Below are 22,591 nucleotides of genomic sequence, written 5' to 3'. Positions count from 1 at the left end.
TATCGCTGCCAAAATGCCGCTTCAATTGCAACATGTTGAAGGCACTCAAGACGTGCCTGATGAAGCTCATCAGCAACTTTGTTCGATGCTGACCAGTCTGAAACGTTGGGAAGTCATGTTAACCGAACCCCAGGACCGAAAGTGTCCATACCGTAAGCGTTCTGATACACGGGCTTCGTTAAAGCTGCCCAGCGTCAGCGCCTTGTTGATGTGTGATCTGGACGCGAAGTCCCGAGTCTTTTGTATGGTTGCCGGACGTGGTCCGAAACGCGCCGTGCACGGGACCGAGTGACTCGTAGCCACAGCAGCTGATACCGAGCGTTGCGTATCACATGGCTGAGGCTAAGCTGCTGCACGGAAGCCAATGGCAGATGGGCTGGGAGGGCAGAAACCTGCATCTGACCTTCCCCGGCAGAGTCGGAGAGGTTAAATTGAATAAGTTGATGCATGCGATACGAATGCTGGACATGGAGCATACGCTGAACAGTACTCGGCACAACCCAGAGATGGTACTGGCTGCGCTGCGAGACCCGTTTGCATTCAGCACTTTACCAGGCAAATGGACAACAAGGTGAGCCCGAAACCTACCAAACCGAGGTCCTGGTGCTGGATCTGCAGCAGAAGACTCGCATGTTTGGCTTTGTGAACAGAGAATAATGATTATCGGCAACATTTCCGTGTATTTGTGGCTCAGCATCATCTGTTGTTCCTGGCAACGCAACATCATCTTAGCAAGCATTTCGTTACGACAGCCACGCTCCGAACGGGTCGTGGCGAGAAAGTACCCTTTCGGAACACCAGGCCAGACACAAGTGCAGAATGTAGATGTAGCAGTCACAAATGAAATCATATGCATTTGGGAGGATGACTTTAGAAGGGAGGGATCGACGGCATGAGAACTGTCAATTTATACTGGGTCGAGCTCACCCAAGGGCCAGAAACAAATGTTTACACGTGGCCTACCTCGGAACTCAGGCAGAGTCAACGCCCATCATCTGCCTGCGTCAATTCCTTCATGAAGGGAAACACGAGTGGGAGCCAGCCAATCAGTGCTTAGAATGGTGCTGGCCGTTACGAGCGCCTGTCAGATGACTCAGCTTGCTGCAGTGCTTTACTTCGTCACCGACCATTATATAACACCCCAGGCAGCGGGTAGATATCCCGCAAGTATTACAGCCGTTGCAAGGCAGTCATACTGCATGATGCAGAGCGGAGATAACAGAGACACTGGCGCTGCCCTTCGGCTCCCAAGCCAGCACTGCTTCTGAATCTACAGAAGATTTACAATTGGACCAGCTTCATCAATTATTGGTGACGAACGTTAGCAGCATGTTTATATGCTGCGACTCAGCATTATCAGTTCCACTGGCTTGATGGTGCAACGAGATCTTAACAAGCAAGCCGTCACGAAAGCCACGCTCGGAACAGTTCCTAGTCGAAGGGTACGTCTTAGGACACCAGAGCGCAGAGTCAGAAGTCTTCAGTTCGACCTATAGTCTCATAGTTGAAGAAGTGGGTTTGAAAGGGAGAAGTCGATGGTGAAAGCACCGTTAATTTATACTGCGTTGAGATCAACACCAAGGACCAAAAAGTCAGCAGACATAGTCGGAGGGCACCGGGCTCACTGTGCGCTCATTGAGCCATGTTACCGAGCCACTGACGCAATGCACGTGTATCCATGCCGTGGTATAACCATTCTTTGAATGTTCCATAGTTCACATGTGGTCTTGCCTTCTCTCTCCTCTTCATTGGGTATCCATGCGTAAAAATTGTCTAGAGCAGTCGACAGTGAGTTCTCCGCCTTGAAATGGCGTGGCGTGGCACTTTGATTCAGCGTTCTCCCCAGGCGTTCCACAGAAGACCCTGAACCAAAGGGGGGATACGTAGTACGTAGCCGTGTGCCCACAGTCTCACGACCTCACATCCTTTTCCAGTACACCGCAGCGCCCTTCCCTTCCGCCGTCGCTCAAGCGCCTGCAGCCGTAGCAACAGCCCCATCCACCTTCTTCACCTCCTCCACTACGACCTCCACCACCCTCGCCAAGCCCTCCATCTCCTCCTCGACGTTCCCGCCACCACCCGCGCTCGAGAACGACGTCGAGTTGCCTACGTATGTCGGCCGACCCGTCCGCCGCGCCAGAATCTTCGCCAACCGGGTCGCCAGGTCCAGGGTCGGCGTCTGCGGGTAGAGCGCGGTGCTGAGCGGTTGGGCGGTGGGTTTGGTGCGCTGCAACCACGGGGAAAACACGTTAGCGCAACACTCTTTCGATATAAGAACACTCCAATCCTCCCCTCTGGTTTTTTGTGGTAATGGTTCTGGGATCCAAGCTTACGTTCGGCATGGCGTAGACGAAGCTGCCGACGGGCGCGGCGACGCCGGCGTCGTGCTCGGGCGAGGTGGTGGTGACGAAGAGGAGCAGCGATGTCGGGTGCACGGTCAGGTGCAGGTTGACGCGCGCGTTCGGGGCGCGCGGGAGCGGGAAGGAGAGCTGTGCGGGTTTCTGCTGCTTGCTCCGCTGGCCGCTCGGCAGGGCCGTCGGAGGTGCGGTTGTTGCTGCTTCCATTGGGGCCAGACGGGCAGCGAAATCGGCTGGTGTGTATGGATGTGGAGCTGCGGCGGGGCGTGTCTCGGACGGCAAGGCGGAGCGAGTGGGCGGCTGAAAGGTCTGGTGGTGGAAAAGACGAGGGAGCGCATGCGTGAGTTACGCAGTTACGCCATGATCGACACCAGGGAAAAGACGCGGCCGGTCTGGCGGGGCAGCCGCCGTCGGCACGAGCCTACGGTCAAACCAAACAAACGGCCGACGGCTGACCAAACCCTTCCCCGCGTCACGCTCCACGGCATCACACCCTTTCGGCAAACGGCTTGTCGGGTGACACCCTGACCCAAACCCGCCCTTGCCCGTCCACCTCTCGCGGAAGGCAGCCGCCACCCTGGCCAGATTAAGAGGACCCGCTCCGCTCGACTGCTTTTTGGCCGGCCAGCTGATGGGCCGGTGAGACCTGCTGCTGCATCCTTCCAATAGCTCCGGACATGAGCTCCGAGACTCATTCTGTTGCCCTCGAGGGCGAGTGGCAGGGAGAATTGGACCCGCAAGATGACGCCGAGGAGCAGAGAGTCATCCATGCCACCCTAGACTCGTTTCAGTAAGTGAGACTTCACTTCCTTTTTGCGTCCATACGCATTTCCTCCTTCGTCCATCAAGTATGCTCCCCCATCTCGCTCTACCCAACCCCCGCCATTCTGCCGCTAACCACCACTTCCCAGCAGAGTACCCGAGTAACTTCTTTCTTACCAATTGTCCACCATGTCCGCAAAAAAAGGAACTACCGCCGCATCGCCCACTACAACGTAACGCACGTCCGGCGCCAGAACTTCTACGCCATGCCGGCCGCGCACTGGAACCTGCTCGCCGGCCCGCCCTTCAACCTCCTCGACACCTTCAATGCCGTCGACGACGCCATCGATGCCAACGCCGACCTGGCCGAAGCCATCTTCCGCGCCGGCGCCCCCAACTTCGGCATCAACCCGGCCATCACCAGCCCCATCCGCGACCCGTCCGACCCCGCCCGCACCATCGCCCCCGTGTGGCACCGCGCCGCCACGCCCGCCGACTTCGAGAAAGCCCGCAGCACGATCCGGCAAATGTACCGCGACTGGTCGGCGGCGGGCGCGGGCGAGCGGGCCGCCTGCTGCGGGCCCGTCCTGGCCGCGCTGGCCGCCGAGCACGCCTCGACGCCGCCCACCGCGCGCGACGCCATCCGCGTGCTGGTCCCCGGCGCGGGCCTGGGCCGGCTCGTGCTCGAGGTGTGCGCGCTCGGCTTCGCCGTCGAGGGCAACGAGATCTCGTACCACCAGCTGCTCGCGTCGTCCTTCATCCTCAACCACGCCGCCCGCGCCGAGCAGTTCGCCGTGCACCCGTGGGCCCACGCCTTCTCCAACCACGCATCCCGCGAACACCAGCTGCGCGCCGTGCAAGTGCCCGACGTGCACGCAGCGTCGCTGCTGGACGAGGCGAGTAAAGGGTGCCGCGTCCACGCCTTCGAGCGCATGGGCATGGCGGCGGCCGACTTTTGCGTCAGCTATCGCGGCGACGAGGCCCGCGACGCGTTCGACGCCGTGGCGACGGTGTTCTTCATCGACACCGCGCCGAATCTGATCAACTACGTCGAGGCGATTGCGAACTGCTTGAGGAGTGGCGGGCTGTGGATCAACCTGGGCCCGTTGCTGTGGCATTTTGAGAACGATGCGCCTGGTGCGAAGAACAGGCGTGGGGAGAATGATGGCGAGGGTGGTGCTGGTGCTGGTGCTGGTGCGGGGCCCGGGAACCTGGGCATTGCGGAAAGCGGTTCCGTCGAGCTGACGGACGACGAGGTGGTGGCGCTCGTGGAGCGGTTTGGGTTCAAGATCGAGCGGAGGGAGTTGCCTGGCGGTGAGGCGGGTGCGGGCATCGAGACTGGGTACATTTCGGATCCGAGCAGCATGATGCAGCACGTTTACAGGCCCTCGTTCTGGATCGCGAGGAAGTTGTGAGAAGGAAACATAAAAAAACAGAAAGAAAGAAAAGAGGGTCGCGGACGCAGCTTGCGGTTGGGATCATTCGTGGAAAATGGTATAGAGAAACATTTTTTCCTATTAGCGGAGGTTCTTTTAAACGACGGCACGGGTTGATAGTGGCAGTCTGGCGGGTCAATCGGCGCTAGTGTCCGTATAACGATCGGAAGCAGCCGAATACGGAAGGTTGAGAGGAACAGGAAGGCGACTACTACAACACCATGCAGCTTCCCGAGCCCTTCCCCTCTCTCAATGCTTACGTAGCGAAGAAACTCTGATGAATGACAAGAGATGAAGCAATCGATCAATCGACCATCGAAAAAGCCAAGAGGCAAGAAAAAAGAATTTGAAAAAAACAAATTTACCGCATGTGCCGCTAAGTAGCTCGGCGTCGCCACGACGTCGCCGCTCTCGAAGGCGGAAGAGAAGAAAGGCAACATCATGAACATCCTCATCGCTTACCGCGCACAGACAACAACCGGTCGAAGCTGAGTGCCCAGCCCTCGAACAAATGACGAAGGGCAAAAGCGCGATAAAAAGCGCGATCGCCAGGATCGGTTCGCAGATCCGAATCATCATCTGGCCCCCGCCCATCATGCAATGCACATAAGCCACACAGACCACCCAACATCCCCGGAGGAGCGACGAGCCGAGCGTCTTGGTAGGCGATGCCATTCGTTAGCCGAGAAGAAGATCCAGGAGAAAGAAGGAAAGAAAGGGCAAGCAAGACACACAGAAAGAGGAAATAAAAAAGCCGCAACATGCATGACTATTTGCTTGTTCTTAAGCGAGCAGATGTGTGTGCCTGTGTGTGGTGCAACCTTGCATTGCATATGTGTATGTATGTTTCCATTTTACCCCTGGCCAGCAAGCAAAGCAAAGCACAGCAAAGCAAGCAGCCGCTTGTCCCGCCATCCCGCCCGCCCGCCCGCGAGCGTGTGCTGCATTGCACACGCGTCTTGTTGCGCACAAAGACGCACCGCACCCCTCCTTTTCCCAGGGAAACGAACGAGCAAGCAAACGCGCTCGGCCCGCTTTCTTCTTATTTGCCGTCATGCTCGCTCGTGCGACCGGGACCGTTTCGTCCCCGGTCCCGATGAAGAAGGGGGGGAGGGAGAGGGCCCTGCCTCCTCCCCCCGGAGAAGGGAAGAGGCGGAGGGTTAATCTCCGGGGGAGGAAGCTCAGGGACGCACATGCGGTTTGCATTGCATGCATGGGGGTGGGTGGGTCGAGATGCGGACAGACGAAGGAGGGGCCCCTTGGCGCGAACAACGCGTGCGAAAACATGTACGTAAGATGTTCATGCTTGCCCGTTGCTCATGCTTGCCCGTTGCTCATGCTTGCCCGTTGCTCATGCTTGCCCGTTGCTCATGCTCCCGCCCAACCAATGTTGAGGTGCGCGAAGAAGGTGGCAAGAGATGAACAGCCCCCCTCAAGCCCCGGCCCGGTAGGCGCAGCAGCAGTGCAAGACAACAATATTGAAACTCCATAAAAACTTTGGTGCCCGCAGTATGTACCCGGTCGACTGGTAAAGGAGGAAGGGCAAGGGTGTTGGGGCCCGGGGCAAGCCGCAACACATTCCAACGATTGATCGACAGCGGCTGTTTGGTTAGGCGGGAAGCTCCTCCTCACACATTGCTCACGCTCAACAGCCAGGGAACCTCGGATGGGCGCGGAGAATCTAGAATGTATTGGTCGTATCCTGCGCCACTTCTCGTGCATCTGATGCTACGGGATGCTATGCTCACTGCCAAACTATGCTCTTGGAATAAGTCCCATATGTACCAGTGAGAACCCGTCGAAATGCAAGAAGCAAGGAATCCATCACCTCCTGGCGGACAAAGGCTTGTTGCCACCATGGCTTTTCTATCCACCCCATGTACCTTTATGGACCAGATGCAAGAAAAGAAAGTCGTAACCCATCAGAAAACTTGTGTCATCCCTCCCGTTTGGGTATCTAACGTCGGGAAGGGTATTGAAGAGAATTGAAATAAAACACTAGAGCCAGCTCCACGCCAAAGAGTGATGCTCTCCAAAATCAGGAGAGCAGAAGAATGCTGCATAAATCTGTACAAGGGGTACGATACTGGGATCCATGGCTAGGAAATGACAGTATCCTGAATCGACTGCGTCGCGAACTCCTTCACCATGTGAACGAAGCTGTCTAGGACTCGGCAAAGTGGCCGATCGTAGCGCAGAAGTTGCTGCGGTTGTCGGCATCCTTGACGACGCCGTTGCCCTCGACCGTGACCATGTTGACCGACGCCTTGGTGGAAAGACCGAACAGCTGGACGTTGGAGTTGGTTCCCTCGTACGAGACCATGTTGTTCTGGCAGTTGTTGGCAGAAACGCACGTCTGCTCATAGTTCTCAAAGAACGAGTACAGTCCGGCACCGGCGACGAGAACGTCTTGGCTGTCGATGAAGCGGACACCCCACGCCTTCTTGCCAAGCTTTTCGGCGCTGCTGAAGTCAGGGTCAGACCAGGAGGTCTGGGTAGTGAATGGCTTCGTGGCGTCAGGGTTGGTCTGGTAGTAGGGCGTCTCGGTTTGAATGGCACCCAGGAAGACGTTCTTGGCCTTAACGAGCTGGTAGTTGTACATGACGCTGTGCTCCGATGCGGTACCCCAGAGCCACACAGGGTTCTGAGACTCGAGGAGGACACCACGGCCGCTGTAGATGTCAATCTGGTTGTGGTCCGAGAGGTCAAGCTCGTGGTCGGCAACCCAGAACCAGCAGTTCTCGACGTAGACACTGGCGGATTCAGTAGCGTGGAACATCAAGAAAACACCCTCGCATTCAGGGTTGGCGTCGTGGGTGGCGTTGGGGTTCTTGGCGCACTTGTCCGACTGGAGCTGGGAGCCCGCATAGCCGCCAACGCGGAAGTGGACATCCCAGAGAGCGCCGGCGCCTGGCTCAGAGTTCATGTTCCACTGCACGAGAATGGCGCCGGGAGCGGGGCCGTGGGTTCCAATGATGAAGTCGCTCATCTCAACGCTGCCAGTCGAGTTCTGCTCGCCGACCTTGATGGCGGGAATGGGGTTGTTCTGATCGCTGAACTTGTCGCCCGTGGCAAGGAGCATGGGCAAGATTTCACCGGTGATCTTGATGTTCTTGCTGCCGGGAATGGTAACGGTGTCGCTGATCAAGTAAGCACCGTGGTCGAAGTACAGGATCTGGTCATCAGTGAGAGCATCGATAGCCTTCTGAATGGCAGCCGTGTCATCGGTAGTGCCGTCACCCTTGGCGCCCGCGTCCTTGATGCTGACGAAAGCGCTGGAGGCGTAGCCACCGTACTGCGGCTTCGAGCGAGTGAAGATCGCGCCAGCATCGTTGAGGAGAGGAGTGGGTCTGGTGAAGTCCACCTCCTTCTTGATGCGGCTACCCTTGTCGGCAATGTACTCCTTGCCCTGGACCCAAGACTTGACCGTGGAGCCACCGGCGAGGACAGAAGCGCCAACAGACAGGACAGCGGTCTGGCTACCAGAGAAGTCAACGTTTTCGAGGACGAGAGTACCGCCGGTGGTAGGAACGCTGTTGTCGCTGAAAGAGGTGTTGACGCCGAGCGGAGTGCTGGTGAAAGTGCTGTCAAGGACAACGACCGAACCGACGGTCTGGTTGGCGGGGGAGTTGGCCATGTCAATTCCGACATCACAGTTGGTGATGCTGAGGCCGTGGAAGGTCCAGAGCCAGTTCCAGTTCATGAAGATAGCAGTGTTCTGGCCGTTGAAGGTCAGGTTGCGGGTGGTGAATTGCTGGCTGCCGAGGAAAGCACCGTAGTTGCCACCGTTGAAGGTCAGATCCGTCATGAAGCCACCGGAGCCGTTGTCCATGAAGATGCCCTGCTGCTTGTTGGTGGGGCTCTTGGGAAGCATCTCGAAACGGATGTTCTGGAGACTGGTGGCCTGGGCGACCTGCCAGTGGATGCCGGCACCGGAGCTCTCGGGCATTGCAGTGAGGTCGATGACAAAGTTGCGGATCTGGCGGAAGAAGTTGTTCTGGTTGGTGTACCAGTTGGAACCGTCATCCTCGTAGGGATCAGCGTCAATCAGAGCCATGCCAGCGAAGCCGGCAGCGCCCTTGATGACGGGGAGGTCCGTGATGTCACCAACAAGCTGGGTGTAGTAGTACTGGACAATAGGCTTGTTGACGAGATAGGTTCTGTGCGCGCGTTAGAGAAGCGTTGGGCAATATCGGATCAGGTGACTTACCCAGGGGGGAAGTAGACAAGCGCTGGGGTCACAGTGGACGAGTCACAGTTCTTGCCGCAGCGGTTACCGTCACTGATGGCCTGGTTGATGGCGGCGGTATCATCGGTAGTGCCGTCGCCGGTAGCGCCATAGTCCTTGACGTTGCGGAAGATCTTGAAGTCGGCGTTGCCGTAAGCAACGGAACCCTGGCGCTTGATGTCGGCAAGCCAGTAGGACGAGGCGGCGGCGGCATCCGAAACGGTGAGGTCGGCACCGATGCCCGCGACGGTCAAGCCGGCCTCAAGAATGGTGCCGGGCATGGGCGCGGCGTGGGTGGGCGCGGCGCTGAGAAGGAAGCGCAGCCCGAGGGCGAGCGCGGCGGTGCTGAAAGCGATCATGATGAAGAGCCTGCTTCGGAAAGTTGTGAGGAAGGAGAGTGTCGGGCGCTGATAAATAAAGCCTTGTCAGTGCACAGCACTTGAGCTTGGGCCGAGGGTTGCGCGGCCGCGAGGCTGGTGGCAGAATGTAGAAGGCCGTTTGTGTGAATGGAATGTGCGCGTCGAGGGAAGGTTGGCGCGACGGGATTTAGAGTGTCCGTAGTGAAAGAGTGACGGAGGACAAGAAGAAAAACAGTGTAGCTGTGAGCTACCACAAAAAAACGCTGTGGCTCGCACAGGTCTTGAGAAAGGCAGGTGGTGTGGCAGGCAAAGGGAGGGCGGTGGCCGCGTATGTTTTATAAGCGCGGCCGGCGGGCGAGAAACATGAAACAGATTTTCGACTCACTGCTTGGTCTGGCGGCTCCGTGCCAAAGCTTGCTGGGCGCGGTTTCAAGTGGGCCGCTGCCGTCTCCGCACCCGCCGCGGCGGCCGGATTTATAGGCCCATAGTCGTCGACACCAGTAGTGCTGTCCTCGCCCCAAGCCTCGCGCTGGCAGGCGGCCTCCGAGGCGGGCTGCGCCTGCCATGGCAGCTGCTCGCCGCCGCGGTCACGGCCGCCTGCCGCGTGCGCAATGCCATTGTCATCAGCGCCCTGCCTGGGCGGCGGCATGCCGCGAGGCATCGAGGCCGCGGCAAGGGGAGCAGGGGAGCAGCACGGGCACCCAGAGTCGGGCTGGGCTGGTGCAGCGCGCGGGCCGGTGGTGTGGCGCGCCGAGCAGCCGCGTTGTCTGTCAAATCAAGCAGCGCGCCGGGCCTGGCAGTGAAACATTCCACGAGTGGGCCGTCGCCAGTTGTTGGATGTCGATGTGCAGAGGTCGGCGCGGCGGGCTGTCCCTGAGCGGCCTGCGGTGGCCCCGCCGCAACCAGTCAAGCCACGCGCTCGCCCTGATCGGCCTGCGTTTGAAACCGCGGCGCCGCATGCGCCCAAGCTCGTCTCAGGAACACGTCCCCCGCGCCCTCCATTGGTCGTTCGCCCACGCTGCCCTGCCGCCGACCGCAGAGCGCAATCTGGCCGCGAGCAATCAGCGCGCGCACCGCCCCCGGGCCATGTCGGCCTGCACGCCGGCCCGTCGAGGTTGCGCTGCCGACAAAGGCTTGGCCTAACTTTGTTGGCTGGCTGCTATTGTCCTGCTATGCTTTGCTATGCGGTGTTGCCCTATAGCCGCTTGCCTGGCCGCCTATTCGCGCCCTCACGCACTGTACCTGTAACATCGTCATAATGAAGGACCTGCGTCGCTCTGGCGCCTGCCTGTTTGGATGGCGCAACCCGTTTCGGCGGTTGCACGAGCGCCTCTGCGGCGGCGATGGCGCTTTCGGTGCAGCATGACCGGTCACAGCAGCAGAAAAACTCAAAGCCAGCACGAGAAGAATGGAGCATCACCGTCACCGGGCGGTGGCCTGGGGTTTGCACGACCGCGACCCCTCCACCGCAGCCGCTGCCCCGCACCCTGCCGGTCGCACATGCTTCCAGAAGCCGGGGTCCTGGTGGATCTGCATGCGCAGGTCATAGGGCCGTCTTGTGCTCATCTGGCAGTCGCTTGTGGTTCGCTGGCAAAATGCAGCTCTATAGTGCTTATTCTAGCTCGCTCTTTTCGACTACTTTCTTCTCAAGGCCTCCATTAGCCTTCATCACCCGCCAACCTGCGTCGAGACATCACCAGTAATTTCCACTGCTTCCCTGTCCCAGCTTCCCGCTTTGGCCGCCTTCCGTGTCGGGTAGCATCGCGCGTTGCTTGTCCGCATCGTCGACCACGCCGCCGCGCTGCAGCTGATCGATCACTCGGGCCAGCCGCTCGATGCCTTCACCGAGTCGGTCGACTTCCTCCCAGCTAAAGCATAAGCGAACGTCACATGGAAAGTTCACCGTAGCCGAGTCGCCGGGAACCTCGAACAATGCACCTTCCGCAACGATCAAGTTCTCCTGTTCGCGCGCCAATCGCGCAACCTCGGCGCTCTTCAGCGGTGAAGGCAGCGAAAGCCACACGAAATATCCTCCGACCACTTCTCTGCCGGGCTGCGGCAGCCTGACGCCCCGCGGGACCAGGTGCTCTTCGATGGCCGACATCATCACGCGGTAGCGCGCCGCAAGGGCAGGCTGCAGCGTCCCATAGATGTGCTCCTGTAGGCGGCCGGATTCGAGAAGCTGCGCAACGTACGTCGAGGTAAGCTGCGATGGCGCCCCGCCGGACCGCGATGTGCCAGTCTGCGAAACCCCATGGGCGAATTTTGCGGTACCTTCGACCCAGCCCGTCCTGAGACCGGGGCCCGCTACTTTACTGAAGCTCCCGTTACTCGCGACATTGCCAAACCCGTCCGCGCCGTCTCCTTCGGCGCCTCTGTCTAGGAACCGGTCGATGTCAACGAGTCGAGGCAGCAGTGCTTTGTTCAATACCGGCTGGTCGGTGTCAGTTGCTGCGGGCCATTGCAAAAAGTCGTAGACGTCGTCGCATATGACGAGGGCGTCGTATTCCCGGGCCAGTTTCACCAACTCCTTTCGCCGCTCCAGTGGCATCGTGACGGACGAGGGGTTTGCAAAAGAAGGAACGAGATAGATGACGTGAGGGTAGATCTTGCGCCAGGGCCGCTTGGGCTTCACCGTCTACGTTGCGTCAACTCACACGCAGGCAACCATCGGGCGACGGGCGTCATACCGGCTCTGTGTTTCCATCTGCCCTCGCTTTCTCCTCGCTCTTTGTTATCTCACGTCGCAGAAAGTCGATGTCGATGCCGCCATCGTCCTCTGGCACGGAACGCAATCTCCCAGCGAATCCTGAGTCCTCGAAGATCCGGAATGCCAGGAAGTAGGCGGGGGAGCTGATCCAGACGTTTCGAGTGAAGATCGGATCGGTGAAGGTCTGCAGGATGCATCCCAGGTTCTGCGACGCCCCTCCCGTGATTGTAATCCTCTCGTCCGTCACCGGCTCGCTCGGACGATAAAAGTCCGTCAGCCACGCAGCAATCGCGGTGCGAGCGTTCGGGTCTCCCGGATCAGGGCCATACAGCAATCCCGGGATGGCGACGTCAGGCCGCGTCAGGACGCTGTCGACCGCCTGTTTAATGACGGCGGTAGGAAGCAGCGACGTGTTCGGCCAGCCTCGAAGGAGGTTGATGAGGGGTTTCGCGGCCATGGCTGCGGCGTTTGTTGACGGCTGCGCCACCGACGCGAATTTGCGAGCGTTCGTCAGCTAACAGCGCCAACGCCCTGCTCCGCACTCGCTAAGTCTAACGGGCTGCCTGCCGTCGGTTAGCGAGAGCTGCCGTTGACAGCCGGAGTGAAGTGCGTTTGCAGGGCGCTGGAGGCCCACCTGCAGCCTGGGGATCTGCGGTCTGACGGCTGTGCTCCGACTCCGGGCCAACAGCATCCATGGGTTCCGCACAAGCACACAGTGGTACAGTACGTACACGACTCTCGGCGGCCGCAATTCCGCTCTGCTTTGTCCGCAAGCTCGCCGGGCCCCGGCACGTACCGCAGCCGAAGGTCAGTGTGCGACTTTAGGGGTGCTTGGATGATGAGGGGCGATCGTGGATATTGTCTAAGATGAGCTCGCTGAGCAGAATAATGGAGCGGCGTGGGGCGCGCGGAGCACGGAGGCCAAGGAGGCGATCTCCTGTTGCGGTTGCACAGCGTGCCCAGAGCCGGACATGCAGGTGTGTGGCGGGCGCCCTCTCGGAAGTCGGGAGACAACTCGGGGCGTGGCTCGGCGGGGTGCTGTCAGCCAGTGCCAGCGCACCCGCGCGGCGTGCCTAGGCCGTTCGAGAAAAATGCTGAAGCGCACGCGGCTGCACGCAATGCTCGCCACCGTCAGCCTGCGAGCTTGCGCGCCTGCGTGCCTGCGTGCCTGCGCTGGGCCGGATCGCCCTGAGTGAGACGGCGCGCTGCACGACAGCTGTGAGGCTCTGGCTGGGTTTTATCGATAGGGCGCGATATAAATAATTCCAGCCCTGGCCCCGTGGCCCCGGGCCCGGATACGGCCAGGCGACGACGCCCCCTGGCGGCGGGTTGCACTGGACGGCGCCTCCGCCGTCTCCTCGCCGCCCACGGATGATGTCAGCCTTTGCGCGAGCGACAGTGCGCGCGCGCCGGTGTGGGATGGAGTGCGCGACCAGCCGCCCGCAAGCCCGCCGCCGCGCCGCAACGGGCCTGGTAACAGCAGATCGGTATACGGGTGCAGGAATACGGCGCTCGTGATTGATGACGGCGAGGCCAATGGCCGCCTGAGCTGCGCCCACTTGCCCACGCTGTCCAAGCCACCCCAGACGACGCAACAGATCAACCGTGCTGCCGAAGCTTGTCACATCGCCCTGGCGGTCCCTTAAAATTTACGTTACGTGTTTGCGGCCCCCGACCACCCGAGACTGCCGCTCCTATTCAACTGTGCTTCTCTTTCTGTTCCCTCCACTAGCCTGCGCAACCCCTCTCCTTTACCCAAATTCTCTTCTATTACGTTGCGCGGCGCGCGGGCAGGCCCTCAGATCACGCACAATGTCATCAGCTGCGAAACGCCTGACCTCAATCTTCAGTCTGTCCTCCCTGAACCTGGCCGAGGCAGCCAAGGAGGAACCTCCCGCTGCAGAGTCAGAGTCTGGTTCGAGAGGCAGACGCCGCTCCATTTCCGCTAGGCTCAGCAGATCCCAGAGCCGCGATCGCTCGTCGTCAGCTCAGCCGCCGCCTCCGTCAGCAGAAGAGCCGCCAGTCCCTCCCATTCCGCAGGGCATCGATCGCCAGTCGACCATCCGCAGCTTCACCGACGATGGCAGCGACCTCCTCCCTCCGCCGCCCGTCCGCGTCGATTCGGCATCGCGCTCTTCCTCGAGAAACTCGTTGCGGTCCGGCAGTGACTTCCGCCCCGGCAGCGTAGCCTCCCTCCGCCCCGAGTCCGTTCTCCTCCAGGTCACTGCAGATGGCCACCTCGACCCCGGCAACGCGGCCCAGGCGAACAAGCTCAAGAGAAAGTCGTTTTTCGGAAGAGTGAGAAAGAGCGAGGTGGAGCCGACTGGACCGCAAGCCTGGGTTGTGGGCCACGAGGGCAAGCCCGAATACAGCGTCTCCTTGCTTTCGAACGGCGAGAAAGTACCGGAGCTGTGGGACGAGCAAGGCGACACGTATGTCTACGTGTATCCGCCGACATCCGGCCGTGGACCCAGTTTCAAGGTCGATTCCACCATCTACGCCTCGTCAACGGTCCTCACGCAGCTTGCCTATGGCGGAATTTACAGCAACCCGGCCGTTGTGGCGGGTGACAGGAGGGGGACCCTCGACACGCAAGTCCAAAGCATGGACATGAACGCCCAGAACTCATCGCCGATCTCGCCGAACACCCCGCGCGCCTCCGATATTGAGAGCGAGGACGTCAGCTCCAAGGCCTCCAGGGAACTGATGAACGACTCCCTCGAACTTCCGGGCTCCGAAATCCATCTGTACCTCCCCCTGAAGCTCAGCAGCGATGGCCAGGTCCCGACTCCGGGCGGGACTCAGCCGCCGATGACCCCCGACGATCTGGAGACGCTGGTCGCCACACGAAACCTGTTCGCCTTCTTAGTCGGCCAGTCTTTGGTCGCGACCCCCACCCGCCAGTCCATCTTTGCCATTTTCCTACAGATCTCGGAGATGTTGAAGTATTACGAGTTCTCCAACCTGGATGGATCAACTTTTGGAGAAATCGCAGCGTCCAGTTTCGACAGCTACGTTGAGGAACTGCATCTAGCCGATGTCAGGGCCAGTCGCGAGAAGACCATCGAAGGCATCGTGTTGGGCGAGCGCATGCGCTCCGTCATGCTCTACAATGAGGCTTTCGTGCACGCTGTTGGCAAGTATGAACATATCAAGACCCTCGGAAACCCCAAGTTCAATATGATTTCTCAAAACACACGGGACCGCATGGAGAGAGCCTCTATGGACCTTGAGATTCGGTTCAGGAACTTCACCTCCAGATTGGTTGATTTCGACTTCCCCGGCGTTTTCTCTGGCATCATGAACAGCAAAACTGCGGAGGAGCGCAAGCTAGTCAGGTTCGAATCTTGGCGCATGGCTTTCATGAATACCCGGAAGCACATGCTCAACTACTACAAGTCCAAGTACGGCGCATGGCCACCGAAGGCGAACTCGAAGAAGAACAGCTTGGAGACGGACGGCTTGAACAGGATCGTCCTTCAGGACCTTTACCACGATTTCTCCTGCCTCTACGATCTTCTTGTTGACCGCGAGAACCTGACGACGCGCACGATGGATTCTCCCCCTACGGAGGAGGAAGCAGGCGAGCCGATGGTCCGCGCACTGCGCTTGGTGCTCAGTGAATACGACCGCAGCGTGCCGCCGTTCCAGCCGCCTGTTCCGTTCGATTGCCCCATGATTCCCGATCTGACCCTTACTCGTAGTGACTTTGGCACTGGAGATGAGAAGAAGGACACCAAGGCCCGCAAGAAGGACCTCAAGGAAGACGAGCGTGTCCAGTTGATGAAAAAGACCCACAACGAGGACGCTGATATTTCCACGCCTTTCCTGGACTCCTTCCGCGCGCTGGAGAAGTCATCCATGCACCGGAAGAACATCGAAGAGATCCGCGATCAGCGCATCGGCCACTGGCTCTTCATGTACGCCGTCATCCAGTCACTGCCCATGCTCGTTATCGACGCGCCCGGTGTCAAGTGGAACAAGGGTGTGGAGTACTTCCTGTGCGAGCCGCCGCGTTCCGGAGTACCGTGGGCCAAGGACGTCAAGAACCAGGGCCGCGCATGGTATGGCATTGCGGGCGGCTCCGGTGTGGTCGCACTGCCATCTGATGTGGTGGAGCACGGTGTCGAAGGTGTGTACCGCCGCAGCCACTGCTGGCAAATGGCGGAGAAATGGAGCATCGACCACATGGAGCAGCCGGGCAATATGATGATGCCGGCGGCGGTCGGTGAAGACATCAACGAGCCTCTTCCGGAGCCTGGCATGCCTAGACTCCGGGCGGGCTCGCGGGCCAGCAGCATCGATCGCCGGAGCCACGTTCGCGAGAGCGTGATGCTCGGCCTGGAGGCCTTGCCGCTGCCGACTGGGGTTTCGCCGACGGGCGAGATGCCTCGACCGGTCAGCAGCCACAGCAACGATCCCACGAAGACATTTGACGCCATCATCGGCGCGCCGCCGCCAAAGGGCAAAAAGAGGGAGAAGTCGAGGCTTGCCTCGTAGGCGGACGTGCAATGATGCCACGGCAATCAACCCAAAAGCGCAGGTTTGCCTTTATTTTTATTGTTCAGCTTTGATATTCATCATCTCCTTAAAATACCACATGGTTGTGGGCAGCATCTGGATGGCGTTGTCGGGATTAATTGCTAATGCTTTTTGGCTTTGTGGAGAAGGGGTGGGATGGCGAGCGGGTGCTGTTTGGAGCGCGTATAATACTGTCGAAAACTTGGACATATACCGGAAAAGGCGATTGGTTCAGAGCAGTCTATAGCGATAAATGCGATCTGCAGAATATGCTTGTATAAGGACCCTGGCCCGCCGCTATCGTGAGCGCGTAATTTTTGGATGCTGATTGGAAGCGTGCTCGTGTCGGCAACCCAGCCGTCGAAGCTTGGGCCGAAGTCGGCACACCTCCCGGTCCAAAAACGCGGGCGTACGAGCTAGCTACTCTGCCTCCCACCAGACTTCGGTCACACGCCCGGCCGCATTCCTTTCCCCCTCTTCGCCTCACCGCCGCGGCCAGCAACAAGCTCGGAGAGACGCGTCGAAGCTCGCGTAAAAAACCACCGCCCGCCGGCCGCCGCCGCCTTTCAATTGACACCGGGCGCCTCATTCCTCCTCCGTCCCACCCACCTCTGCCCGCAATCTTAAAAGCCACCACCACCGGGTTTCCGAAACCTACACACGAGCCCGAGCCCGAGCCCCGGGACAACACACACACCTTGGTGAAGCCACCGTCGCGACCCTCAATTTCGATCCTTCTGCTCGCAAGGCGGGCCACCGACGCACACACAAGTCACTCCTCCGGAAATCCTTCGAACGACCTTGCGAGATTGCGTATACGGAAAGATGTCGGCATCTCTGCCCGGCAGCCGCGAGCTGCCTGCGTCGCAGTATGACTTGAGCACGTACTGGGGCCGTGTGCGCCACTCAGCGGACGTGTCAGACCCGAGGTGAGGAATAAAACGAAATAAGAAGATAGATGCTTTTGTCACGGAGAGATTTGGGGAGAGAGGGCGCGCGCGCGCGCGTGCGCGTGGAACCTACATTTCCGTGGCGCGCACCTTTGCGCGTTTGCGTCTGGAGGGGCTTGCCTGGGCTATGCGCCGACTGGCGCAGACGCGGAAGGCTTGCGGGATTGCTTTTTTTTGTCCTTGCGCTTGAACGTGGGCGGTACGTGGCGTAGGGGCTGGAGACAGTGTACATGCGCGCGGATGGGAGTGGATGTTGCGGCTGCGATGGAGGAAGCATATCGGCGAGGGCATGAGGGAAAGAACTTGTGAGGGCTAATACGGCTGCTTGGCGCAAACAGGACATTGTTGACGGGTTCGACGGGGCTGGCGCATGCGAAGGACCTGGTGTCGGCATACAAGCAGGGCAAGATCTCGAACATGACGCCGGAGCTGTGGAAGGCGAAGAAGATAATCGACTCGACGCTTCATCCCGGTGAGTGCATATGTGCCCTCAAGCACGGATTTGGTAGACATTAAAGCTAATTGCGCATGGCAGATACGGGCGAACCGGTCTTCCTTCCTTTCCGCATGTCCTGCTACGTCATATCCAACTTGGTGGTCACAGTGGGCATGCTGACGCCTGGTTTGGGGGTACGTATACTTACCGCATCTGAGTTGGCTTGGGACTGATAATGTTGGCCTCTGTAGACTGCGGGAACCCTGGGCTGGCAAATCGGCAACCAGTCGCTGAACGTGGCCGTGAACAACGCCAACGCCAACAAGTCCACGCCACTCTCCATCGGCCAGATAGCCAAGTCGTATTTCATGGCCGTCGGCGCCTCCTGCGGCGTGGCCTACGGCCTCAACGCCATCGTCCCCCGCCTCAAGCGCGTCTCGCCGATCACCCGCACCGTGCTCTCGCGGCTGGTGCCCTTCGCGGCGGTCGTGTCGGCCGGTGTGGTCAACGTCTTCCTGATGCGCGGCGAGGAGATCCGCCAGGGCATCGACGTGTACCCCGTGCTCAACGAGCTGCAGAAGAAGAAGGCCGAGGAGGCGGGCGACGAGGAGGCGCAGAAGAGCCTGGGCAAGAGCAAGACGGCGGCGAAGCTCGCCGTGGGCGAGACGGCCCTCAGTCGCGTCGTCAACGCGACGCCCATCATGGTGCTGCCGCCCCTCGCCCTGGTCCGCATGCAGCGCACCGAGTGGCTGAAGCAGAGGCCGCGCTTAGTGCTGCCCATCAACGTCGGCCTGATCTTGACCACGTCGTTGGTCGCTCTGCCCTTTGCGCTTGCCGTGTTCCCCCAGAGGCAGGCGATCAGCGTGAAGAAGCTTGAGCCTGAGTTCTGGGACAAGGGTGGCGAGGGTGGCATGGTTGAGTTCAACCGGGGTATGTAAATCTCGCGAAACGGCGCGGCATCCTTAGAGAGGTCAAAGAGAAGAAAGAAAGAAGGAGAGTACCTAGATGGTTCGGAACATGAAAATCACGGGAAACGGCAGATCAGGCAACACTTAGCCAAGTCGGATCAGATCCGACGTATGACACAGAGAAATTAGGCTTCAGCGGAATAGAAGCCAGATGTCACGTTCGCACGGATTTTCGAAGTCGGTAGAAGCACGATGATGCGCGCCCAAGCTTCGGGGTACTTTAGGCAACGCCATTGGTGGTGAGCGGCGCCGGTGGTGCCGTTTCCGGAAGGCGGTCAGCCGCAAGATGTCCAGGTGTCCTCGAAATGACAATGTGGCCCTTGGCAACTTACGTTCTGCCGCCGAATCATACAATAGAAACGTCCGCCGTGTCCTCAACCACGCTTACCATTCTCTTGTGCATCCAATTCCCCGGCGGAGCTCGTGTCTTTTGTTTCTCTCTGTCCTCCCCTCCATGTCCACACTTTAATATAAAGACAACCCCCGCCCGCAAGCTTTTTCTTATCGAGGATTCACTGATATCCCACCCCGTCTGGAGCTTCGGAACAGCTTCAAAGCCAGCTCCCCTCTCCTTACCCACCCACACAACATGGCGCCACCAGGTCGCCGGCGCTATGGCGCCCTCACCATCGTCCTCGCGCTCTTCTGCGTCTTCGCCACCACCGCGCACGCCGCCTCCGCCGTCCTGGGCGTCGACCTCGGAACTTCGTACCTCAAAGGCGTCCTCGTCAAGCCCGGCATCCCCCTCGAGGTCGTCCTCTCCAAGGACTCGAAACGCAAGGAGGCGGCCGCCGTGGCCCTCAAGACGCCCCGCACGCCCCTGCAAGCGGCAGGCGCAACCTTCCCGGAGCGCGCGTACGGCGGCGACGCCCTCGCCCTCTCCGCCCGCTTCCCCGCCGACGTCTACCCGAACCTGAAGCCGCTGCTGGGCGAGCGCATGGCCGACAGCGCCGCGGCGCAGGAATATCAGCGGCTGCACCCGGCGGTGGAGATGGTGGGGGTGGCGGGCCGCGACACGGTGGGCTTCCGCAGCCCGAGCTTCGAGGCGGGCGCGGCGCCGTTCGGCGTCGAGGAGCTGCTGGCCATGGAGCTGCAGAACCTGCGCGAGAACGCCGAGGAGATGGCGGGCGGCGGCGCGCGCATCACCGACGCCGTCATCACCGTGCCCGCCTTCTACACCGCCGCCGAGAAGCGCGCGGTCGAGCTGGCGGCGGAGCTGGCCGGCTTGAAGGTGCTGGCCCTCGTCAGCGACGGCGTCGCCGTCGGCCTCAACTATGCGACCAGCAGGACTTTCCCCAGCGTCAGCGAGGGCGGGAAGCCCGAGCACCACATGGTCTTCGATATGGGCGCCGGCTCGACTACGGCGACGGTGCTGCGCTTCCAGGGCCGCGCGGTCAAGGACGTGGGTCGGTTCAACAAGACGGTTCAGGAGGTCCAGGTTTTGGGCTCTGGTTGGGACATGGACCTCGGTGGTGACTCGCTCAATGAGCTGATCGTCGAGGACATTATCGAGCAATTCGTTGAGAAGCCCGAGGCAAAGGCGGCCGGTGTCAAGGCTGAGGATGTCAAGAAGCACGGCCGCACCATGGCGAAGCTTACCAAGGACGTCGAGAAGATCCGTCAGGTTCTCAGCGCCAACCAGGAGTCCAGCGGCAGCTGGGAGGGCCTGTACCAAGACGTGGACTTCAGGTACAAGATCAGCCGTGCGCGTTTCGAGGAGCTGGCCACCCAGCATACCGTTCGCATCCTGTCTCCCGTCCAGCAGGCGCTTGACGCAGCCAACATGACTTTCGCCGATCTGGACTCCGTCATCCTCCACGGCGGTGCCGTGCGCACTCCGTTCGTCCAAAAGGCGCTGGAAGGACTTGCGGGCGACGTGTCGAAGCTTCGCAGCAACGTCAACGCCGACGAGGCTGCTGTTTTTGGCGCTGCCTTCAAGGGTGCCGGTCTTTCTCCCAGCTTCCGCGTCAAGGAGATCCGTGACAGCGACACTGCCAACTTCGCCGTGAACATGAAGTACATGTGGAACTTGAAGGAGCGCAACCAGAAGCTCTTCTCTGCTACTTCTCGCACGGGCACCGTCAAGGAGATGCCTTTCAAGATGCTTGGAGATTTCGAGTTCACCTTGAGCCAGGAGACCCGTAAAGACCACCAGGAACCTGTTCTGAGCGTTCGCACTGGAAACCTCACGGCTGTTGTCACCGACTTGATTGACAAGGAGGGCTGCAACCGGGATGACATCAACACCAAGTTCTCCATCAGGCTCGACCCCACCACCGGCCTTCCTGAGATTGTCAAGGCTGAGGCCAGCTGTGAGGTTGATGAGACCGAGAAGAAGGGGAGCGTCGTTGATGGCGTCAAGGGCCTCTTTGGCTTCGGCTCCAAGGATGGAAAGCAGGAGCCTCTCAAGGAAGGCGAGGAGGATGAGACTACCGAGACCGTTGAGCCTGAGACTTCGTCTTCTTCGGCTTCTGGCTCATCCACCTCGGAGAGCGCCAAGGCAAGCGAATCTGCGGAGGCCAAGGTTCCCAAGAAGAAGGTCGTTACCAGCAACATCCGCTTCAGCACTTCCCGTGAAGGCTTCGAGAAGGTTTCGAAGGAGGAGATGAAGCGTATGAAGGACCGGTAAGTTGACCATAAGTCTAGGTGATGATTAGAATGGTTTTCTGACGAGATGATAGCCTGGCCGCTTTCGACGCTTCTGACAGGGCCCGTATTGCCCGCGAGACCGCGCTCAACGAGCTCGAGGCTTATACCTACCGTTCTCGGGACCTTCTGGAGGAGGAAGGCTTCGTTGGCGCCTCCACTGACGCCCAGCGTACGGAGATCCAGGCTAAGCTTTCCGAAGTCAGCGAGTGGCTTTACGGCGATGGTTCCGACGCCGACACGAAGACGCTCAAGGACAAGCACGCCGAGCTGACCGCCCTCATCAAACCCGTCGTCACCCGCCGGGACGAGTCCCGCAACCGGCCCGACGCAGTCGAGAACGTCAAGAAGGCCCTCGACCAGACGCAGAGCATGATCAAGCTCATCAAGGAGACGGTCGACAAGGCCGCCGAAGCCAGCTCTTCTTCCGCCGCCGCCGCTTCGGCCGCATCCGCGTCCGCCTCTTCTTCCACCCCCGCCGCCGATGCCGAGGCTTCTAGCGAAGCGGATCCGCTCGCCGACCTCGAGGAAGAGGAGAAGGCGTCGTCTTCCAGCGCGGCCGAGGACGCGCAGGCGACGGAGCAGCCCGCGTTCCTGTCGCCGTACACGCAGGCGGACCTGGACGAGCTGAGCAAGGCCTTTGAGGACGCGAGCAAGTGGCTCGACGAGAAGCTGGCCGCGCAGGACAAGCTCGCGGCGACGGAGGATCCCGTCCTGTCGACCAAGGAGCTCGAGCGCAGGGCGGAGGAGCTGAACAAGGTCTCGGTGGAGCTGTTGCAGAGGAAGCTGAGGATGCCGAGTGCGAAGAAGTCGTCGGGAAGCAAGAAGAGTGGGGGTGATAAGAAGAAGAGCAGCGGTAAGGCGAAGGGGAAGAAGGATAAGAAGGCCGAGAAGGAGAAGGAGAATACCGAGAAGGCTGCTGCCGCTGAGGAGGAGGTGAAGGAGGAGGGTGCCACGCCTGAGCATGGGGAGTTGTGAGTGGAGAGAGAGAGAGTGAGCGTTAAAAGTATGAAGGCTTTTTTTGTGTCCCCTGAGACGGTCGTGATGGTGTGTGAGCGTTCGTGTCCGTCAGCCTCGTGTGTGTTGAGCGGGACTGGACTGGACTGGACTGGACTTGATGATGCTGCATATAGGCTTAGGAGTTTTGCTTTGCTGTTTTTCTCACTATCGCGGTTTGACTTTTTTTGATAAAAAAGAATTGACTATTCTCTTTTTACC

The 22,591-nt window shown here is 59.8% G+C and overlaps 8 protein-coding genes across 8 annotated transcripts; 5 read left to right on the top strand and 3 right to left on the bottom strand.

The window, feature by feature from the left end:
- Window positions 1-332: 332 nt before the first annotated feature.
- On the top strand, window positions 333-657 carry SLS55_005438 (uncharacterized protein; the record flags this gene model as incomplete). Its single annotated transcript, XM_066776886.1, has 2 exons — window positions 333-486; window positions 545-657. The coding sequence occupies 2 exons, from the start codon at window positions 333-335 to the stop codon at window positions 655-657; spliced, it is 267 nt and encodes an 88-aa protein (XP_066632728.1).
- A 1,309-nt stretch (window positions 658-1,966) lies between these two features.
- SLS55_005437 (uncharacterized protein) lies at window positions 1,967-2,342 on the bottom strand (the record flags this gene model as incomplete). Its single annotated transcript, XM_066776885.1, has 2 exons — window positions 1,967-2,227; window positions 2,334-2,342. 2 exons carry the CDS (start codon window positions 2,340-2,342, stop codon window positions 1,967-1,969), a joined length of 270 nt encoding a protein of 89 aa, XP_066632727.1.
- A 692-nt stretch (window positions 2,343-3,034) lies between these two features.
- On the top strand, window positions 3,035-4,534 carry SLS55_005436 (uncharacterized protein; the record flags this gene model as incomplete). Its single annotated transcript, XM_066776884.1, has 2 exons — window positions 3,035-3,147; window positions 3,325-4,534. 2 exons carry the CDS (start codon window positions 3,035-3,037, stop codon window positions 4,532-4,534), a joined length of 1,323 nt encoding a protein of 440 aa, XP_066632726.1.
- A 2,185-nt stretch (window positions 4,535-6,719) lies between these two features.
- On the bottom strand, window positions 6,720-9,064 carry SLS55_005435 (uncharacterized protein; the record flags this gene model as incomplete). The annotated part of the gene is made up of 2 exons (XM_066776883.1): window positions 6,720-8,715; window positions 8,766-9,064. The coding sequence occupies 2 exons, from the start codon at window positions 9,062-9,064 to the stop codon at window positions 6,720-6,722; spliced, it is 2,295 nt and encodes a 764-aa protein (XP_066632725.1).
- Window positions 9,065-10,835: 1,771 nt separating this feature from the next.
- Window positions 10,836-12,309, bottom strand: YEY2_2 (Valine--pyruvate aminotransferase; the record flags this gene model as incomplete). The annotated part of the gene is made up of 2 exons (XM_066776882.1): window positions 10,836-11,780; window positions 11,833-12,309. The coding sequence occupies 2 exons, from the start codon at window positions 12,307-12,309 to the stop codon at window positions 10,836-10,838; spliced, it is 1,422 nt and encodes a 473-aa protein (XP_066632724.1).
- A 1,355-nt stretch (window positions 12,310-13,664) lies between these two features.
- Window positions 13,665-16,352, top strand: SLS55_005433 (uncharacterized protein; the record flags this gene model as incomplete). The annotated part of the gene is made up of 1 exon (XM_066776881.1): window positions 13,665-16,352. One exon carries the CDS (start codon window positions 13,665-13,667, stop codon window positions 16,350-16,352), a length of 2,688 nt encoding a protein of 895 aa, XP_066632723.1.
- Window positions 16,353-17,198: 846 nt separating this feature from the next.
- Window positions 17,199-18,697, top strand: LHS1_2 (lumenal Hsp70 protein; the record flags this gene model as incomplete). Its single annotated transcript, XM_066776880.1, has 4 exons — window positions 17,199-17,302; window positions 17,662-17,795; window positions 17,859-17,953; window positions 18,011-18,697. The coding sequence occupies 4 exons, from the start codon at window positions 17,199-17,201 to the stop codon at window positions 18,695-18,697; spliced, it is 1,020 nt and encodes a 339-aa protein (XP_066632722.1).
- Window positions 18,698-19,316: 619 nt separating this feature from the next.
- On the top strand, window positions 19,317-22,351 carry LHS1_1 (lumenal Hsp70 protein; the record flags this gene model as incomplete). The annotated part of the gene is made up of 2 exons (XM_066776879.1): window positions 19,317-21,352; window positions 21,409-22,351. 2 exons carry the CDS (start codon window positions 19,317-19,319, stop codon window positions 22,349-22,351), a joined length of 2,979 nt encoding a protein of 992 aa, XP_066632721.1.
- Between the last annotated feature and the right edge of the window lie 240 nt (window positions 22,352-22,591).

The sequence above is a fragment of the Diplodia seriata genome (assembly GCF_021436955.1).
Source record: "Diplodia seriata strain FDS-637 chromosome Unknown scaffold_5, whole genome shotgun sequence".
Classification (NCBI taxonomy): Eukaryota; Fungi; Ascomycota; class Dothideomycetes; order Botryosphaeriales; family Botryosphaeriaceae; genus Diplodia; species Diplodia seriata.
Note: the sequence above shows the minus strand (reverse complement) of the source record. Positions and strands in the feature narration are given on the sequence as shown.